Source organism: Pelophylax lessonae (genome assembly GCF_965119305.1).
Source record: "Pelophylax lessonae genome assembly, chromosome: 1".
In the NCBI taxonomy this organism is placed as follows: domain Eukaryota; kingdom Metazoa; phylum Chordata; class Amphibia; order Anura; family Ranidae; genus Pelophylax; species Pelophylax lessonae.
Window position 1 is genome coordinate 594,917,789 of NC_138768.1, and position 23,073 is coordinate 594,940,861.

General features: G+C 43.3%; 1 protein-coding gene across 1 annotated transcript in view; it reads left to right on the forward strand.

Annotated features, from left to right (window-relative positions):
* LOC309555844 (complement C3-like) overlaps positions 1-23,073 on the forward strand; it is a 362,933-nt gene that overhangs the window by 155,954 nt on the left and 183,906 nt on the right. The window contains exons 17-18 of the mRNA XM_082258010.1: positions 13,946-14,134; positions 20,828-20,942. Coding sequence (XP_082114136.1) covers positions 13,946-14,134; positions 20,828-20,942 — 304 coding nt within the window. The remainder of the gene's footprint in view (positions 1-13,945; positions 14,135-20,827; positions 20,943-23,073) is intronic.

Below are 23,073 nucleotides of genomic sequence, written 5' to 3' on the forward strand. Positions count from 1 at the left end.
AAAAAAAGAAAAAAAAATTACAAAAAGAACAAATAAAGTTGTGAAAAAAAAAATTGTGTTCGCAGGCCTATGCGGTGGCACTGTTGGCTATGGGGGGGTGGGGTTTATGTCCCAGAAGAGGCACCGATTGGCTGCCTTCTGGGGGCGTAACCTGGGCGCAAGTCATTGCGCTTGGACACCCCCACTTTCCTGATATCCTGGCTGTGATTGGTCCAGGCTCCAGCCTGGACCAATCATCATCCAGGACATCCGATTGCGACGCCGCTGACTTTGCAATGGGGGCGGTGCCGGTGCGTGCATCGGTCACTCACCGTCACCGCCCGATCAACTTCCCGCCGCCGAAGAGGAGTCCAGTCCGGAGAAGAAGCCGGCGCCGGTCACCCGCCACAGAAGAGGCCGAGAGGGAGAAGCGCCGCTCACCTTCCCGCGGCCGAACGAAGAAGAGGAGAGGGAGAAGCCGCCGTGACTCACAGGTAAGTGCACTGCTCTCAGTCGGGCACGCACGCATAGCTCTGCATTGGGGTACATGTATACTGGCTGCACTGGAGGCACGCACGCATAGCTCTGCATTGGGGTACATGTATACTGGCTGCACTGGAGGCACGCACGCATAGCTCTGCATTGGGGTACATGTATACTGGTGGTCACTGGAGGCACGCACGCATAGCTCTTTATTGGGGTACATGTTTACTGGTGGTCACTGGAGGCACGTACGCATAGCTCTGCATTGGGATACATGTATACTGGCTGCACTGGAGGCATGCATGCATAGCTCTGCATTGGGGTACATGTATGCTGGTGGTCACTGGAGGCACGCACGCATAGCTCTGCATTGGGGTACATGTATACTGGCTGCACTGGAGGCATGCACGCATAGCTCTGCATTGGGGTACATGTATACTGGCTGCACTGGAGGCACGCATGCATAGCTCTGCATTGGGGTACATGTATGCTGGTGGTCACTGGAGGCACGCACGCATAGCTCTGCATTGGGGTACATGTATACTGGTGGTCACTGGAGGCATGCACGCATAGCTCTGCATTGGGGTACATGTATACTGGTGGTCACTGGAGGCACGCACGCATAGCTCTGCATTGGGGTACATGTATACTGGCTGCACTGGTGGCACGCACGCATAGCTCTGCATTGGGGTACATGTATACTGGCTGCACTGGAGGCACGCACGCATAGCTCTGCATTGGGGTACATGTATACTGGCTGCACTGGAGGCACGCACGTATAGCTCTGCATTGGGGTACATGTATACTGGCTGCACTGGAGGCACGCATGCATAGCTCTGCATTGGGGTACATGTATACTGGTGGTCACTGGAGGCACGCACGCATAGCTCTGCATTGGGGTACATGTATACTGGTGGTCACTGGAGGCACGCACGCATAGCTCTGCATTGGGGTACATGTATACTGGTGGTCACTGGAGGCACGCACGCATAGCTCTGCATTGGGGTACATGTATACTGGCTGCACTGGAGGCACGCACGCATAGCTCTGCATTGGGGTACATGTATACTGGAGGCACGCACGCATAGCTCTGCATTGGGGTACATGTATACTGGTGATCACTGGAGGCACGCACGCATAGCTCTGCATTGGGGTACATGTATACTGGTGGTCACTGGAGGCACGCACGCATAGCTCTGCATTGGGGTACATGTATACTGGTGGTCACTGGAGGCACGCACGCATAGCTCTGCATTGGGGTACATGTATACTGGTGGTCACTGGAGGCACGCACGCATAGCTCTGCATTGGGGTACATGTATACTGGTGGTCACTGGAGGCACGCACGCATAGCTCTGCATTGGGGTACATGTATACTGGCTGCACTGGAGGCACGCACGCATAGCTCTGCATTGGGGTACATGTATACTGGCTGCACTGGAGGCACACACGCATAGCTCTGCATTGGGGTACATGTATACTGGCTGCACTGGAGGCACGCACGCATAGCTCTGCATTGGGGTACATGTATACTGGTGGTCACTGGAGGCACGCACGCATAGCTCTGAATTGGGGTACATGTATACTGGTGGTCACCGGAGGCACGCACGCATAGCTCTGCATTGGGGTACATGTATACTGGTGGTCACTGGAGGCACGCATGCATAGCTCTGCATTGGGGTACATGTATAGTGGCTGCACTGGAGGCACGCACGCATAGCTCTGCATTGGGGTACATGTATACTGGCTGCACTGGAGGCACGCACGCATAGCTCTGCATTGGGGTACATCTATACTGGCTGCACTGGAGGCACGCACGCATAGCTCTGCATTGGGGTACATGTATACTGGTGGTCACTGGAGGCACGCACGCATAGCTCTGCATTGGGGTACATGTATACTGGTGGTCACTGGAGGCACGCACGCATAGCTCTGCATTGGGGTACATGTATACTGGTGGTCACTGGAGGCACGCACGCATAGCTCTGCATTGGGGTACATGTATACTGGTGGTCACTGGAGGCATGCACGCATAGCGCTGCATTGGGGTACATGTATACTGGCTGCACTGGAGGCACGCACAGCTCTGGATTGGGGTACATGTATACTGACTGCACTGGAGGCACGCACGCATAGCTCTGCATTGGGGTACATGTATACTGGTGGTCACTGGAGGCACACACGCATAGCTCTGCATTGGGGTACATGTATACTGGTGGTCACTGGAGGCACACACGCATAGCTCTGCATTGGGGTACATGTATACTGGTGGTCACTGGAGGCACGCACGCATAGCTCTGCATTGGGGTACATGTATACTGGTGGTCACTGGAGGCACGCACGCATAGCTCTGCATTGGGGACATGTATACTGGTGGTCACTGGCTGCACTGGAGGCACGCACGCATAGCTCTGCATTGGGGACATGTATACTGTTGGTCACTGGCTGCACTGGAGGCACGCATGCATAGCTCTGCATTGGGGACATGTACGCTGGTGGTCACTGCATTGGAGGCAGGCACGCATAGCTCTGCATTGGGGACATGTACACTGGTGGTCACTGCATTGGAGGCACACACGCATAGCTCTGCATTGGGGACATGTATACTGGTCACTGCATTGGGGACATGTATGTTGGTCACTACATTGAAAGGGGGCATTTATACTGGTCACTATATTGAAGGGGGCATGTACTGTGGGGTTTGTGCTAGGGGCCTGTACTGTGGGGTTTATGCTAGAGGGCCTGTACTGTGGGGTTTATGCTAGAGGGCCTGTACTGTGAGGTTTATGCTAGAGGGCCTGTACTGTGGGGTTTATGCTAGAGGGCCTGTACTGTGGGGTTTGTGCTTGAGTTGTTTGTGCTTGAGGGGTTTGAACTGTGGGATTTTTGCCACTCTCAGTCCATGTATCCCATAATAGGATGTCTCTCACAGTATATCCCAAAATAGGGCCCCTGTTCCCTATTATGGGATATACTAGCACTGATGGACCCTTTAATATGTGATATATTGGGAGAATTGGTTCACGCAAGTAAAATACAGGGGACAAAATGGGTGGAGTCTATAAGGGGTGGGGCTTCTGAGAAATGGGAGGGGTCAAAATGGAAGGGCGGGGTCTTGCGCCCCCCCATCTTAAAACTTTACCAGCCGCCACTGCTCTGGAGCATATGAAGGATCTGCAGGAGGCTGTGTGAGATCTCCTGGCTCAATGGGTGAATTAAGGTTTGATATACTGTGAGTATATCCCCCGCGCCAATGGACCACAAATTTAAACCTGGATTATATATTGAATATAACTGTGATTATGCAGCTGCTATAGTAATGGGGTAAATAAGTAAATGTGTATAGCCACTAATAAGAGGCTACCTATAGCGCTTGCTTAATAATAAAGATGCTTTCAGTAATGCTACTAACAGGATAAATGCTTAAATAATAAACAGCAAACAATGCATAAATAGAACAATACAATCAAATTTGTGCAAAATAAACACAGTATAAACAAATAATTATGTGTATTAGGTAGTCCAGTCCAATTTAAGGTGCATGAGACGTGCCAAGTGCTAGTGTTTCATTAGTGCTCAATAGAGTTCATAAAATAAAGGTGACTTTTGTGTAAACCGTTCAGAAGTTATGCTCTTGTGCAATATGAGATAATAATAAAGTGCAGGTGCTCAGTGCCAGGCCTCCCAGTCAGCCTTGTGGTAACAATCTTCCACCGTGTAGGGTAGTAAATGGCTCACTCACCAGAGATAATGGGTCTTATATGCCTTATAGCATTTATGACCGGGCAGCGCTTAGTTTGGCCACCAGGGCCAGGATGGGTCCCGCTCAGGGTACAGTAATTCCACTCACTATATGGCAGCTTACACTCCTCCTTTTCCCCACGTCCGGACGGGTATAGTGAAAGAAAGAGAGCTCAAGATGGTGCAATATCGTTTAAAATGTTTTATTTCTTTGCACGATATACTGTACAAATAATAGCCAGTACACAATAAATTCTACAATGAAAAACCATCACAGACGGAGCCCCAGAGTGGTGAGCGGTGTTTACCGGTTTGTGTTCCACCCGGCTATTGTGACATCACGACGTGCGTTCCACTTACGCGTTTCGTCACTACGTTGACGTCTTCAGAGGTGGAAAGACACATATCACAGAGCTCTTTATGCTGCAATCGCCGCCCCTAACTCTGCCTGAATGTCCTAGCCGGAAGTCTGATCACGAGCGTGTACCCGCTGTAATAGGATACAGCAGGAGCCTTCCCGACCCCCACTTCCACCAGGATTACTTTACTATATATACTCAAACACATAATGCATTTTATATTAGTGAATCTACAGCTTGATTGCTACTCTGCATTTAAGCATACACATCAATATATGGATAATATCTATTCCACTGTGTAAATAGATGGAAAACTGTGAATATACACATAGTGAATGTATAGTTTGATATATCCACTGAAGTACATTTCACAACAAATGAACAATAAATGGACAATATTTTTTTTTTTTATTTTTATTACCTACTGTCCTGAATTCATAGAGTTTAGACATTTATAAAAATATACGTGGGGGTAAGTGGATTGATAATGTTTATGAGTACTATGAACACATTTAAAATGGCTCGCTTTCTATCGTTCAGTTATAAGATAAAATTATAAAGGTCTTAGATTAATATAAAAATTAAGATGAAACCTAAATGGAGCTTAATATAGGCTCAATGGCTCAATTGATACAAATAGTAAAGAGTTTCCTAGGTCTTAATTTTGACTCAGTAAAATTATATATATATAAATATTAAAATTGTGTGGTTTTATAAATTTTGAATTATTTTGTATATGGTATTTAAGCGGACATAATTCAATCTCATATTATTAGGTCATATTTGTTTTTACAAGTACATCCTGTGGGAATAGGTGTACCTACAAGGCCTATTAAAGGTAAATATAATAAGATTCATTACTTGACCATATTACATTTTTCGATATTGATAGTGGTAATCTGGCCTAAATTGGATCTTAAAGGGTATTCTTATCTCGTGATACAGAAGATCAGACAATGTTATTAGTTCCCCAGGTGGGTAATCCCTATCTAATACCACAGATAAAGGGTGTAATTTCTAGTTCCTCGGGGTTCCTCTACGATATACAAATTTGGGATGGTCTGGTAAAATCTCCTTAAATTTTTCATCCCTCAGTAGTATAGGCCAGTGTTTCTGTATAATTTGTTCAATTTCTTTATATCTGATGTTAAATTGAGTGATAAAGGTTAGGGAATAATCTTTTGTTTCTCTTGGATTTTCTTTGAGTAGCTGTTTCCTGTCCATACTGTTTACCTCCTCCCTCACTTTCTGTAATGCGCTATGTTTATACCCTAGTTACATAGTTAGTGAGGTTGAAAAAAGACATCTGTCCATCCAGTTCAACCTATGATGTGCATGTGTGTTTGCTGTTAACCATACATTGTATACTCCTGTATGTTGTGGTCTTTAAGGTGCCCATCTAATAGTTTTTTGAAACTATTGATGCTCCTTGCTGATACAACTGCTTGTGGAAGAGAATTCCACATCCTTACTGCTCTTACAGTGAAAACCCCCCTACGTATCTTAAGGTTAAACTGCCTTTCCTCTAGTTTTAGTGAGTGGCCATGTGTCTTATTGTATTCCCTTTCTCTGAATAGTTTGTTCCTTATGCTAGTGTCGCCAGTACAGTATTTGTCATTGACATCATATCCCCCCTCAATCGTCTCTTTTGCAGAGAGAATAAGTTCAATGCTTGTAGTTCTTCCTCATAGCTGATGTCCTCCATTCCCCTAATTATTTTTGTTGCCCTTCTCTGGACTCTCTCAAGTTCCAGCACATCCTTTAAGATGGCGATGAACAGTAATTACTTCTGGCATCAAGGATCCTATTACCGACAACACAAAGGAGTCGCTATGGGGGCTAGATATGCCCCGAGTGTAGCCAATATATTTTAAAGTAAGTGGGAGAATGAAGAAGTCTTTGGGAAGAACTGGGAAGAATTGCAAATGTACAGAAGATTTATAGATGATATTTTTATCATCTGGAGGGGCACAGAGGAGACCCTAAGGGAGTTCCTTCGGGAGATGAACACCAATACATATCAGATAAAATTTACCGGTACCGATACATGAGATAAGAAGGAAATCCATTTTCTAGACCTCACCATCTACCAAACAGAAGATGGCCTGTCCACAAAAACACTTCAAACCTACGGATAGGAATGGTTACATTCTTACCCATAGTTGCCATCACCCCAATTGGATAAAAGGAATACCAAAGGGGCAAAATATGCGCATGAGGAGAAATTGTAAGGAACAGCATGACTTCAAATAACAAACTGAAGTACTAATAGAGAGGTTTCAGGAAAAAGGGTATAAACATAGCGCATTACAGAAAGTGAGGGAGGAGGTAAACAGTATGGACAGGAAACAGCTACTCAAAGAAAATCCAAGAGAAACAAAATATTATTCCCTAACCTTTATCACTCAATTTAACATCAGATATAAAGAAATTGAACAAATTATACAGAAACACTGGCCTATACTCCTGAGGGATGAAAAATTGAAGGAGATTTTACCAGACTGTCCCAAATTTGTATCGTAGAGGTGAAAACCTCAGGGACAAACTGGTTAAAAATATACCAGACCCTCCAAACTGACTCACTACATTTCTGGACCAAAAAGGCTTCTTCACATGTGGAAGATGTAAACCCTGCAAAACAGTGAAAAGGAAAAAACGTAAAACCCTGGAATTTGTAATGTTCCGGTACCTTTGGTACCCTAAATTACTCTTTTCACAAGTGTATGCGCCCCACCATTCTCTTTTGGAAAGGTGCGCATACACCTTTAAGACTGAAGCTGTCATCACTCAGCGCCGGACTAGATGGCTATTTAAATCGCCGGTTCTCACTCACATGTGTTCGTTCAAACACCCTTACCTGGATGCTAACTTGGCTTGAAGCTTTCGTGCTTGCAAGCATACTTCGCTGACGGAACCTCGCTGCGCTGATCCCTGCATCCCGCTTCCGGATCATCCGCTCCTCCTGAACCAACCTTCGGCTGTATTGCTATTAGTGCTAAGTACCCCGCAGGGGAACCCTCTATAAACTTATACTAAGCTTACACTATCTAGCTCTGCATAGTAAAGACTATTTATCACATCTGCATATCTAGATTGCTAGCTCTTAAGACTACTGCTACTTATTCCTGCACTGGGTTGATCATTCTTGTATGTCCACCTGCTACTCTGTCATCTGCTACCATACATGATTGCTAAACCTACCTGCATCCATCTGCTACTGTCTTACCTTCAAGTGTCTGTCACCTACCACCTCCACTCAACCTGTCTCTTAAATCTTCATCACTGTGTTACTACATACATAAAGTCACTCTAGGAACCAGCTTGTTGAGTGTGTGTATTTACTAGCTGAATTAAGACCTTCCACACATGATGAGTCATTGAGGTTGGGAATGGTATCTCAGCATCTCTCTTACATGACTACTGAAGTGGAATATTTCTGCAGCTGAAAATCCACACCATACATGAAACGCAGGAGCGTTACAGAATTCCAGTCAAATGTGACAAAGTATATAACATCAAAAGGCTAATCACATGCCAGAGCACCCATGAGACGTATCTACTCACCTGTCCATGTGGATTGCAATATGTTGGACGTACCACTAGACAACTAAGGTTATGCCTGGGAGAACATATTGACAATATAGAGAAGGGATTCAGGAATTACAGCTTGTCCAATCATTTTAGACTGGCACACAACAGGGACCCTCGTCTCCTCTCCTTCTGTGGCATAGACAAGATCCAGCCCAACTGGAGGGGAAAAAAACATGAGGATAGCGGTATCCCAAAACGAGTCTAGATGGATATATGAACTATCCACCCTGCTGCCCAGGAGTATGAATATTGATATGGATATTAATTGCTTCAAATCCAACCTGTAGATCTGATAGACCAAACAACCACTCACCCTGAGGAACTAGAAATTACACCCTTTATCTGTGGTATTAGATAGGGATTACCCACCTGGGGAACTAATAACATTGTCTGATCTTCTGTATCATGAGATAAGAATACCCTTTAAGATCCAATTTAGGCCAGATTACCACTATCAATATCACAAAATGTAATATGGTCAAGTAATGAACCTCATTATATTTACCTTTAATAGGCCTTGTAGGTACACCTATTCCCACAGGATGTACTTGTAAAAACAAATTTGACCTAATAATATGAGATTGAATTATGTCCACTTAAATACCAGATACAAAATAATTCAAAATGTATAAAACCACCCAATTTTAATGTTTATATATATATTTTAAAATATATAAAATTTTAGTCAAAATTAAGACCTAGGAAACTCTTTGAGCCATTGAACCTATATTAAGGTTTCATCTTAATTTTTATATTAATCTAAGACCTTTATAATTTTATCTTATAATTGAACGATAGAAGGAGAGCCATTTTAGAATTTGTGTATAGTACTCATAAACATTATTTACCCCCACATATATTTAATAAATGTCTAAACGCTATGAATTTAGGACAGTAGGTAATAAAAATAAAAAATATTGTGCATTTTTTGTTCATTTGTTGTGAAATGTACTTCAGTGGATATATCAAACTATACATTCACTATGTGTATATTCACAGTTTTCCATCTATTTACGCAGTGGAATAGATATTATCCATATATTGATGTGTATGCTTAAATGCAAAGTAGCAATCAAGCTGTAGATTCACTAATATAAAATGCTTATTGTGTTTGTATATATAAATTGTAAAGTAATCCTGGCGGAAGTGGGGGACGGAAAGGCTCCTGCTGTATCCTAATATTACAGCGGGGACACTCTCGTGATCAGACTTCCGGATAGGACATTCAGGGCGGAGTGAGCGGTGGCGATTGCAGCATAAAGAGCTCCCTGATACGTGTCTTTCCACCTCTGAAGATGTCAACGTAGTGACGAAACGCGCGTGATGGAACGCACGTCGTGACATCACGGGAGCCGGGTGGAACGCAAACCGGTAATCACTGCTCTCCACTCTGGGGGTCCGTCTGTGATGTTTTTTTATCGTGGATTTATTGTGTATTGGCTATTTTTTTATATCGTGCAAAGAAATAAAACATTTTAAGTGATATTGCACCATCTGGAGCTCTCTTTCTTTCACTATACCCGGCCGGACGTGGGTAAAAGGAGGAGTGTAAGCTGCCATATAGTGAGTGGAATTACTGTACCCTGAGCGGGACCCATCCTGGCCTTGGTGGCCAAACAAAGCGCTGTCCGGTCTTAAATGCTATAATGCATATAAGACCCATTATCTCTGGTGAGTGAGCCATTTACTACCCTACACGGTGGAAGATTGTTACCACAAGGCTGACTGGGAGGCCTGGCACTGAGCACCTGCACTTTATTATTATCTCATATTGCACAAGAGCATAACTTCTGAACGGTTTACACAAAAGTCACCTTTATTTTATGAACTCTATTGAGCACTAATGAGACACTAGCACTTGGCATGTCTCATGCACCTTAAATTGGACTGGACTACCTAATACACATAATTATTTGCTTATACTGTGTTTATTTTGTACGCCTTTGATTGTATTGGACTATTTATGCATTGTTTGCACTTTATTATTTATGTATTTATCCTGTTAGTAGCATTACTGAAAGCATCTTTATTATTAAGCAAGCGCTATAGGTTGCCTCAAGGGGTGATTGTGTCTGTTCCTCCGTAGGAACGCTCTCGAGGTTTCTTTTCAAACCTGTTCATGGTGCCCAGAAAGGAGGGCAAGGTGTGTCCAATCCTGGACCTCAAGGCTCAGAACCACTTTGTGCGGGTGCAGAAGTTTCAAATGGAGTCCATTCGGTCAGTGTTGGCATCATTGAATCAGGGGGATTTTCTGGCCTCCATTGATCTCAAAGATGTGTATCTCCACATCACCAAATTCGAGGGACATCAGCGATTCCTCTGCTTTGCTGTGGTAGCGGAGCATATTCAACTTGTGGCATTACCCTTTGGTCACGCCTCGGCTCCCAGAGATTACAAAGGTCCTAGCCCCTGTGCTGGCCTTGTTACGTCTTTGAGGTATCTCCATTGTGGGATGTCTGGACGATCTCCTGTTGCGAGCAGTCTCCCATTCGGATCTGCTTGACAACGTCTCTATCAACATTCAGACCTTTCAGGAATTTGGGCGGATGATCAATTTAAAAAAATCTGCCCTGATGCCATCAGTGCGGGTCACTTATCTGGGGCTGATCCTCGACTCTGCTATGGCCAGGGTCTTCCTTCCCTTGGACAAGCTTCAGAAGTTGCAAAGGGCTGATGGAGACCGATCAGTCCTCCTTGTGGGCCTGCATGTAGGCCCTGGGTCTAATGGTCTTGACCTTCGAAGCAGTCCCATTTGCTCAGTCTCACACGAGACAGTTGCAGAAAGAGATTCTGACAAAATGGAACAGGGATCCTCTTTGGACCTGAAGATTCGGTTGAGCCATCTCACGAAGTCGGCTCTCTCTTGATGGCTCTAGTTGCCTGTCCTGTGCCAGGGCAAGTCCTTCCTGCCAGTGTTTTGGACGGTGGTCACCACGAACGCTAGCCTGTCAGGCTGGGGTGGAGTGCTGGGGAAACTCTGTGTCCTGGGGACTTGGACGACGGAAGAGTCTTCTGGAGCTGAGAGCAATCAAGCTCTACCTGCTTCATTGGACGGGTCGGCTAAGCGGCTCTCCGGTTCGGATTCAGTCAGACAATGCCACGGCCGTGGCTTACATCAATCATTAACAGGGCACCAGGAGTGCCCTGGAGGCCAAGGAGGTGGCCAACATTCTAGTGTGCGCGGAACACAATGTTCCGGCTCTTTCCGCAGTCCACATCCCGGGTGTGGGGAATTGGCAGGTGGATTACCTGAGCCGTCAGGTGTTGGATCAAGGGGAGTGGTCCCTTCATCCAGAGGTGTTTCATTTCCTGTGTTCCCGATGGGGGACTCCGGTGATGGATCTGTTTGCGTCTCGCCTCAACAGGAAGGTTCAGCGTTTTGTGGCCAGGTCTTGCAATCCTCTGGCCGACGCCACAGATGCTCTGGTGGCTCCTTGGAGTCAGCATCGCCTAATCTATGCCTTCCCTCCGCTCGTTCTCCTGCCAAGGTTTCTTTGCTGGGTGGCGACGGAAGGCGTTCCGGTCATTCTGGTGGCACCAGATTGGCCTCGGAGGTCCTGGTACGCAGAACTAGTAAACGTGGTCATGGATCCTCCATGACGTTTTCAGCTACTGGAAGACCTACTATCTCAAGGGCCGATCTTACATCCTGCTTTACAGTCACTGGTTTTAACGGCTTGGCTGTTGAAAAGCAAGGTGTTTAAGGATAGAGGTCTCTCTGATTCGGGGATTCTTATCCTTTTGAAGGCCAGGAAATCAACATCTAGGAAGATCTATCATCGTACATGAAAATCTTACTTTTTATGGTGTGAATGGCTACAGCTGCACCCTCGCTTGTTCTCTTTAGCTAGGGTCTTGGCCTTCTCTCTCAAAAAGGGGTTGAGCAGCGCTTGGCGTTGGGCACTATCAAGGGCCAGGTGTCGGCCTTGGCTATTTACTTCCAACGTTCGTTGGCTATTGATAGTTTGATTCGCACTTTCATTCAGGGGGTGCGTCATCTGGCTCCTCCGCGGAGATCCCCGTTACCGCCTTGGGATCCTAATCTGGTTTTGTCTGTTCTTCAAAAGCCTCCTTTTGAGAATATTAGGGAGATTTCTCTGCTTTCTTTGTCACAGAAGGTTGCCTTCCTAGTGGCTATCACTTCTGCTCGCAGAATCTCTGAGTTGGAGGTGCTGTCCTGTCATTCACCTTATTTGGTGGTCCACAGGGATAAAGTGATCCTCCGACCTAATCCATCTGTTCTTCCTAAGTTGGTGTTGAATTTTCACCTGAATGAGGACATTGTGTTGCCTTCTTTATGTCCTAAGCTTAAACACCCCAAAGAAGTTGCCTTGCACTCTCTAGATGTGGTTTGGGCTATAAGGGTTTATCTGACGGTTACTGAGTCTTTCAGGAAGTCGGACTCTCTCTTTGTCCTTCCAGATGGTCCTCGCAAAGGTTTGGCTGTGTCCGCTGCTACCATTTCTATATGGATCAGGCAGCTCCTGTTGTTTGGTTGAGCTCCTTGTTGCCTGGTTGGCTAGGTTTAGCCTCTTGGAGTTGATGTTACTGTCTGGTTGCGTTTTTCCCACCCCTCATGCCTGTACTGCTTTGGGACATCCCACCCAGCTTATGAAGATGAGGCTGTGTCTGTCGATGGACGATAGAGAAAATACGATTTTTGTAAGATCTTACCATAAAATCTTTTTCTCTGAGTCCATCAACAGACGCAACACCCGCCCCTCTGTATGGGGATGGTTCTTTTGTCTTCACTGCTTGCAACTAAACTGGTGTGCTGGGCTGTGGCAGTGGGGATTATGCCTGGAGGGCCCCGTGGGCATGTACATGTTAAAAGTTTTGTACTAACATACTGCCTAGACTACTCCAGCAGGTGGCAACATAACCCACTCAGGTAATGAAGATGAGGCTGCGTCTGTCGATGTACTCAGAGAAAAAGATTTTACGGTAAGATCTTACAAAAATCTTATTTTTTTCCCCTCATTAATATTAATATTAGTATTACTAGATTTTAAACAGTTTAGGCACTTATTTTTAATGTTTTACATTTTACCTGCAAAAGAGGCCAGCCTGAAGTGATCTAGTGGGACCTAATTTCTGATTAAAGTTCTACTTTAATATTTTCATTCGATTTGTTAAAGAGCAATGCTTAAACAACAGTAATGAAGGCCCTTGAACCCCTCTTTAGGGAAAAGGAGCCTTGACTGCTGGAAGCATGCTATCACCGTGGGCATGAACCTTATACAGAGAGGTTAAGTGGTTATAACTGGCTACAAAGACTTGAGGAAGGTGACTGGGTGGAGGCTGAACTCTAGAAAAAGGCTAGGGGCACACTGGGGCACATCCCTCTAATTTGAGGAGATTTAGCTGTCACAAAAGTTGCCCACCCTCTCGCTCTTTGTGGTCTTTTGTCGCAGCTTTATTGTTGATTTTTTCCCTTACAAGCAATTGATAGTGTTTTATGGGCTATGCTCTCAAGTTAAATTCTGGTGGTTAGTCTAATGCCTGTCTGGCACTGATGGTAAGGACAGGCCACATAGACTATGTGGGTATATGTTTTTGGGTGCTCATGAATGACTGTGACTGGCATTGTTTGGTACATTTGGAATGTTGATGCATTTGGAGAATTCAATAAAGCTGGGGCCTTGCTTTCCAACTTAGACAGCTTCCAGGTCTTTTTGGGGAGGGGGACAAAGTATTAGGTTATTAGTTGGTGATAAATGAACCTATGCTTCTCAGCAGTCAAGTATTTAAATTGCATTTAATATAGTTGTGAATAATTCTTTAACTTTCAGCAAGCGAATCTCCTGCTCATCTAAGACCATGTTGTTTGGCTGGATTACATGAAAGCCCTATGGGACTGGACTGTAGTGCTCGAAAGAAACATGTTCAGGAACAGGAATGTGCTGACTTATTCTTTGAGTGCTGTATACATGCAGAAAAGCTGCGAGAACAAATGAGCAAAGATTTGGAATGGGAGAGATGTAAGTATGGGATTTCCATTCATTAATTAGTATAGGTTCTCCTGAATTTAATTTGGCTATGGCATTTGTGTTAGAGTTTCTGATAAGACGAGATGGATTTTTACTTGAACTAACCTACATTTTTTTTTTAGCTGCTGGAATCACAGCCCCTCTCCCTCCTCCTCCTTCCTTTTCTCTGGGAACAAGGACTTGGTGGCCCAGCAGCTGTTGTGAGCTTTGAGATTAAATGACCCCATAGTACCTGTAGCTACCAAGTCAATGATGGTTTGTCTTTAGGGCTCATGCACACGGTGCTTAAAAAATGCTGCTTATACAGACGTTTAGCAATTTTTTCTAAGCCTGTAAATGTACCTCTCTGTAAGCTTATGTGTCCGTGCACACATCGGTGTTTACAGGCGTATTTGAAGAGGAGCACCAAAGGTGCACTCTGAAAGGCACATTTGAGAATATATTACATGCCTAAATATATGTAAACATGAATATCGCATAAATAGTTTCTTGTGGTCCAAAAAAAGTATTTAAATTAGTAAAACAACATGTAAATTAACTTCTGTCTGTTCAGAATGTCACCATTGGCTTTGCCCCATTTCTACCTCATGGTGTCCTTATATACAGTGGCTATGTCTACTGTGTGCTGCTGTGTTTTTATAAATTCATGGCTAAGGACACCTCATGATATTTGGACAGGATTGGCAAAAAATCAGCATGGCAGGATATTTCAGGAGCGCTAACATTGAATTGGAATGGACTTGGTACACAGGTGAAAGTGAATAGGGGTAAGTGCATGTCTCTGCATGATTAACCTACCCATGGAGTTGTTCCAGTATACATGAAATATTGACCTTATTTTATTTTTATTTTTTTTAGAGAAAGCACTCATATTTTGTTGGAAATCCTTATGCGATAGGCTAGGATGTGAAATCATGATAGAGTAGGAGGCAGCTAGAAGTGGAGCCCCATCAGGGTCTTTCTAACCATATCCATTTTGTGTTTGATCTCATTAGTAATGTTTTCTCTTTTATAGGAAATACATCCATCTAGTCTGCAGATGATAGTAAGGTGCAGGTAGAAGAGAGTGAGGCTGGGTCCTTTAACCCACCCTTGGCTCTTAGTTTACCGGTTACCTCCCCGCCAGTAACACCGGGAGGATCAGAGCAGTCTGGAAGCCTGGATGTGTCATTTTGTCATCTATCTATCTATCTATCTATCTATCTATCTATCTATCTATCTATCTATCTATCTATCTATCTATCTATCTATCTATCTTCAATACATTGTAAGACATTTTCTGTCTCTCTATGGTGCTGAGGCAGAGGAGCATTTATTCAAGTGGATATGGTCATTGTCAGATCGACAGAGAGATGACCCCCAAGCAGAGGAAAGGATCCTTTAGCTGCTGGGTAAAGTGTGGCAACAGACCAGTGACAGGGATAAAATTTTGGATCCATTGCTGCAACACAAATATACAAAAGTATCACCGGCGCTGGGATATTGTGTGCAGAAAAAGCAGCTGTCTAACACTCCCCTAATGGGAAATTCTACAACCACACTATATTATAAGGAGCTGATCTGCTTGCTTGTTACCAACACAATTGAATCAAGGGGTATTGTGCATACTTGTATACAAAAATAAAATATAGACCACTACTCAGTAAAGTGTCCATGCAATATAACAGTCTCTTATATGTGCATAATGACTAATGCCATAAAGTGCTACTGTGCTGTGCAAAAAAAATCTTCAGTAGTGCTGGGAATTTTCAACAAGAGAACTCACCAACTGCCCATGACCACCCACTACAGGTAAGTCATATAACGCCTGTTATCAACAAGGGATCCACCATTCACAGCAACTCTGGGATCTCCACTAGTCCTCTCATCAAGGTTAAGATGTACTCACAGATGTCTCATATAGGAAGCATATGGAAAACAGGGAAGATTCGCCATAGTGTAAAACTAATATTTTTTATTGAAGTAAAAAAACTAGGTAATCCTACTCCCATTCAATAGTGCTATGCCCGGGGGCTCTTTATAATTTCTACTGTATTCAGTTACAAATGAAAATTCCATATTGTTCTTATTCCTTTTTTCCTTCTTCAATAGATTCTTTTTATTTATCTTACTCACATCTTCCCTGATTTGTATCAATTTGTATTGATAACCATTTTTGTTGGGGGTAAAAAAATACATACTAAGACTTATTTTAAAGATACTGACTGCAATAGTTTTTTTTTTCCAAGCTGCCATCACCTGCAATGGGTTAATACTATCCCTAAAGGACAGATGATTAGGATATGGTGAAAGTGCGATCTGAACAGTGAATACTAATTGCAAAGTGATGTGGTGATTGACCATTTTGTAAAGAAGGGCTACGATAAATATAAATTCATATAAATCAGGGAATATGTGAGTAAGATGGATAGAAAGAAACTATTGAACATGCAAAAAAGGAATAAGAACAATATAGAATTTGCATTTGTAACTCAATACAGTAGAAATTATAAAGAGCTAAGGAAAATATTTAGAAAGCACTGGCCTCTTCTTTTAAAAGATAAGGCATTAGGCAAAACACTACCCAAGAAACCTAGGTTTATTTACCAGAGGACTAAATCGCTTGGCAATATGGTGGTGAAAAACATTATTAACCCTCACACACGGAAAGTACTGTAACTTTTCTAGATAGTAAGGGCTTCTACAGGTCAAAAAGATGCATAGCTTGTCGACCGAGTATTAACAAAGAGAGTAAACAAAAACACATTTTGCATCGAATAGAACTGGTAAGCGATATTAGATAACGTTTTTCATAGCATACCTAAGTACGCATGTCATCTACGTACTGGAAAAGTTTTACATTAAAAAAAAAAAAATTAATTACACTATAACAAATCTTCCTTGTTTTCCATATGCGTCCTACATGTGACATTAGTGATTACATCTTAACCTTGACGAGAGGAGTGGTGGAGATTCCAGAGTCGCTATGAATGGTGGATCCCCTGTTGATAATAGACGTTATATGACTCATCTCTAGTGGGAAGTCATTGGCAGTTGGTGAGTTCTCTGATGTGGCAATGTCGGATCACTTATTCCCAGCACTACTGAAGATTTCTTTGCACAGCACACTTTATGGCGTTGGTTATTATGCACACATAAGAGTTATATTGTTATATTTCACAGACACTTTACTGAGTAGTGGTCTATATTTATATTTTATTTTACCTTTATTTTTATATAAGTATGCACAATACCCCTTGATTAAATTATGTTGGTACCAAGCAAGCAAGCAGATCAGTGCTGTATAATACAAAGTATCTTCTGCTGTAGCCTCTGGCCGCTGCTGGTAGGCATAGATGGGGAGCGTGAAATGCAGGTCAGGGATGGTATTTATGCAAATCTCGTGGCCTGCTTGTCTGCTAAGTGAAGTGGTTTCCAACACCACAATTTCCATCCACTCTGTCTGCTTCATATTCATCTGCAGCTCCTCCAAGTCCATTCCTATACCAAGCTACTTCTGTCATGCCAGGGCCCCCTTATAACTGCTCCCAAACCACAGCTCTTCCGTGCCCCCATCCCTCATTCTCACCAGATCTATGCTTTTCCGAATGCTTTAGTTGATTCATCCCAGTTCCTGCTTGATTGTTCTCAAGAGCCCCCTTCTTTTCCCTTCCTGTTCATCACAATCTTTAATTTTTTTTGTTATTGACTAAAGCCTCCTACTTTTTGCTCCACCCACTCGTTCGACTGACTGCCATCCATCCAGGTGCCTATGTTTGTGCCTTATGTTGCTTCATTGGCCAAATATTGCGGCCACTTTTCTTCTTTAACTCATTCTAGCATTTAAAAAAAAAAAGTTTTTTGGCTGATCCTGGTTGCAATATATTGCAATTAATAAAACGTTTTTTGCAATTGCATCTTGTTCTTGTCAGTGACTGTGGAAACTTCACACTGAACCTCATGCAACTTGGATTCTGTGCCTCTCCTCTCTGGACCCTTGATCTCCAAATGAAATGCAACATTTTCCACAGTCCATGATTATTTGGGGAGCCATATCATCTGCTGGTCTTGGTTCACTGTGTTTTATCAAGTCCAAAGTCAGTGCAGCCCTCTACCAGGAAATTCTAGAGCACTTCATGCTTCCCTCTGCTGACCAGCTTTATGGAGATGCTGATTTCATTTTCCAGCACGACTTGGCACCTGCCCACACTGCCAAAAGTACCAATACCTGGTTTAATGATCATGGTATCACTGTGCTTGATTGGCCAGCAAACTCACCTGACTTAAACCCCATAGAGAATCTGTGGGGCATTGTCAAGAGGAAGATAAGAGACACCAGACCAAAAAATGCAGATGAGCTGAAATCAAAGCAATCTGGGCTTTCATAGCACCTCAGCAGTGCCACAGACTGATCACCTATATGTCACGCCACATTAACCACTTGCCTACTGTGCACTTAAACACCCTTCCCATCCAGGCCAATTTTCAGCTTTCAGCGCTCGCACACTTTGAATGACAATTGCGCGGTCATGCTACACTGTACCCATATGACATTTTTATCATTTTTTTCACACAAATAGAGCTTTCTTTTGGTGGTATTTAATCACCTCTGGGTTTTTTTTTTTTACAAAAAAAAAGAAAAAAGACAGAAAATTTTGAAAAAAAATGTTTTTTTCTTATTTTCTGCGAGTAAATTTTGAAAATAAATTTTTCTCCCTCACTGATGTGCGCTGATGAGGCGGCACTGATGGGCACTGATAGGCTGCACTGATGGGCACTGATGAGGTGGCACTTATGGGCACTGATGAGGTGGCACTTATGGGCACTGATGAGGTGGCACTAATATGCTGCACTGATGAGCACTGATAGGCGGCACTGATAGGCGGCACTGATAGGCGGCACTGATGAGCACTGATAGGCGGCACTGCTGGGCACTGAGAGGTGGCACTGAGATGTGGCACTGCTGAGCACTGAGAGGCGGCACTGACGGGCGGCACTGATGGGCACTGAGAGGCAGCACTGATGGGCACTGGCGGATGGCACTGATGGACACTGACGGGTGGCACTGATGAGCACTGATGGGCGGCACTGATGAGCACTAATGGGCAGCACCATCAGTGCCCACACTCAGTGCCCATAGTGCTGCCAGTCAGTGCTCATCAGTGCCTAGATGAGCAGGCACTGATGGGCACTGACTGGCAGCACTATGGGCACTGATTGTGGGCATTGATGGGGGCACTGATGACGGGCACTGTGGGCACTGATGGGGGGGCAATGTTTTGTTTGTTTTTTTACCTTTAGTAATCAGGGCACTGGTGATCAGTGCCCTGATTACATTTCTCTGTGTCCCCGGCGCTGTGAGGCTCCCCCTCCTTCCTCACACTGCAGTGTCTGTGTGAGGAAGGAGCGCCGGCGATGAGAGATGATCTCATATGTTTACATATGAGATCATCTTTCATTGGACGGCTTGATCACGTGGTGAATGGCCGCTGTGATTAGCCATTCACCACGATCTGTGATCGGCCGTGTCCAAGGGACACGGCCGACACAGATTCTCCCCAATGCACGCTCGCGGGAGCGCGCGGGGAGAGTCTTTCTGGGAGGCCGTTTAAAAACGGCCTCCCGAAAATTCAAGTCCGCGCTGCAGCCGTATATAGGCTGTAGCGCGGATGGGAAGGAGTTAAAGCAGTAATTCATGCAAAAGGAGCCCTGGCCAAGTATTAAGTGCATACTATACTGTACATGGACATACTTTTCAGTAAGCCAGCCTTTCTGTATTAAAATCCTTTTTTTATTGGTCTTATGTAATATTCTAATTTTCAGAGATACTGAATTTTGGGGTTTCACTAGCTGTAAGTAATAATCATCAAAATGAAAAGAAAGAAATGCTTGAAATATATCACACTGTGTGTAACGCATCTATATAAAATATGAGTTTCACTTTTTGAATTGAATTACTGAAATAAATTAACTTTTTGATGAGATTCTAATTTTTTTAAATGCACCTGATAAACATACATTTTTTTTTCCTTTTTCTTACATTGACATTAGCATAATAACATATCTGAGTGTGACCAGGAGATGTTCTTCAGGTGACACACTCATCCTCATGTTGGTGTCCATGCGGGAGGATCTGGGTCAAAGCAGTTCAAGAAGGTCATTAAAAGTGCCAATGGCCATCCGCTTAAAGTTCTAAAATTTGTCTAGATATTTTCGCAGCTCCTACATGCTTGCGAAGTATCCTGTTTGTTGAGACAACAAAGGATGTGTCCAGTAGTTACAGCTGGATCTCTTTTCCAATTGTCTCTACCTTCTCACCCTCTTCAACAAAATTAGCAGGATTGCTTCTTCAATCGAATTAATAATGGGATCCAAGCCGAATGAAGTAAAGAAAGACAGCAAGCACAGCTCTTAGTGTGAAAATGGACCAAAAATTTAATAAATACTGTGCAGTGTGGTATGGGCATTTGGGAGTTGAAAATGAGCAGAGGGGTGTATTTGAAAATGTACGCTTGTAAACTCTATACCCATGTAAATGCGCATAAACCCATGTGAAATACACAGAATTTAGTGTGTTTTTGTGCTAGGTTTTCTTGCCAGCAGTTCTGGTATTCAGAGAAGCTTTTTCAGATGCCCTGTGTGAATAAAGCTTTAGAGATATTTTACTCTTTTTTAAATTTGGTTAAACGTCTTTCTCAACTGCAGCGGATGAATATGAGGAAGATGTTCCAGATGATGATTCAGCACGAAGTTTTTTCCCAGAGAGCTGGCTTTGGCAAATCTATGACCTTAAAGATCCGAAATCAGACCCAAAAGCAAGGTAAGGGATACATATGCTGTCAAACTGATTCTCAAGTACACAAATCAGATTAGGCAATGTCAATTCACAATTCATCATCCCAATGTCAACTCCCAAATCCATCATCATCAATGTTCATCTCTTATTATGTAACTACAGGAATTAGAGAACTTTTCTTAAAAAATATAATCTGCTTCATGATCCATGACTGTATCCAGAGGCATCTAAATTACATCAATTTTCCTAATCTTTCCTTTTCTCATTTCTGTAACCTACAGATTACAATGTACAAACAAAAAAAGGTATATTGCCAGTATGGCAATGGAGACCACTCCATTTTAACTTGACTATAGTATATTAATAGATGCATTCAAAAGGTAATTAAATGAGAAGCTTATACACAGAAACATAGGGTGATGGAAGAAAAAGACCAAGTGTCCATCAAGTTTGCAACTTTTTATTTATATATTTTTTAATTTTTTTTTTTTTTTTTCGTTTAAAATGTTTTATTCCTGTCCCCTTTTCCCTTCTTTCCTCAAGACTGTACATATTCATTTTCTGCACCCTCTTCTGATATTTTATCTTTTAGATCAGTGGTCTCCAAACCGTGTCCCATGAGCCAGATGTTGCCCTTTGCTTGCCTTTATCTGGCCCTTGGGCACTATTTCTCCCAATGACACCAATGATAGGACACTATTCCTGCAACTGATACCAATGATGGGGCACTATTCCTCCCACTGATACCAGTGATGGGGTACTATTCCTGCCACTGACACCAACAATGGGGAACTATTACTCCAACAAATACCAAACATTAGGTATTGTTTACTTCCACTGGTGCCAGAACATTTTCTACTCCCACTGGCCACACTCTGGCCCCCAATGTCTGAAGGACAGTAAATATGGCTCTTTGTTTGGAAATTTTGGAGACCTCCCGCCTTAGATCTTTGACCACTTGCAGCTAGTCTTGCACTTGCCCTCAACCTCAATACAACTAAGAATCTGCAGATCTGAAGATATACATGCATAGTTAGGGGGATGCCATGAAGGTATCAGGCAGAAAATTGTGATCCATGTACTGTACATATACATGCGCTGTCTGCCGAACACCTGGTGGTGTGGCCAGTAAAGTCAGTGTCACTTCACTGTTTATGCAGCAGTGTCTATATTCCCATTGCACACGTTTGTGGAATGTACTTGAGGCTAAGTTTACACCTAAGTGGGCCAAGAGCTGCATTTGTGCGAGCACGGCAGCCCATTCATTTGAGTGCAGGAAAGGTTCCTAAACCTTTTTTAAAATGCAGTGGCAAGGACATTGCATGATGCTGGGTTTTGCGATGCATGGGGGTACCCATTAACCACATAAGGACCAGCCCTATTTCTGACACTTTTTGTTAAAATCAGTATTTTTTGCTAGAAAATTACTTAAAACCCCAAACAGTATATATATATTTATTTTTAGCAGAGACCCTAGAGAATAAAATGGAGATTGTTGCAATACTTTGTCACACCATATTTTCACAGCGGTCTTACAAACATTTTTTTGGGAAAAATACACTTTTTTGAATTAAAAAATAAGAAAACTGTAAAATTAGCCCATTTGTTTTCTATAATGTGAAAGATAATGTTATGACGAGTAAACTGATACCCAACATGTCATGCTTCAAAATTGCCCACGCTCGTAGAATGGAGACAAACATTGGTACTTAAAAATCTCCATAGGCGACACTTTACATTTTTTTTTACAGGTAACCAGTTTAGAAATACAGAGGAGCTCTAGGGGGAGAATTATAACTCTCGCTCTAACGATCATGGTGATACCTCACATGTGGGGTTTGAACACCGTTTACATATGTGGGTGTGACTTGCGTATGCAATATGCTTCTTATTTGAAAAAAAAAAAAAAAATAATGGACTTTTGATACAGACTTGCATGTAAAATCAATTTCTTAAAGTACATCACGGGACACAGAGCCATAAATCATAACATATGGGTTATATAGCCACCTACAGGTGAAGGAACCAATCAGGAAGGATGTCCCCCCATATAACCCCTCCCACACAGGAAGTACCTCAGTTTTGTAGCAAGCAATAAAGACCCCATAGAAGAGGGGAGGGACCTCTGTGTCCCATGATGTACTTCAAGAAATGG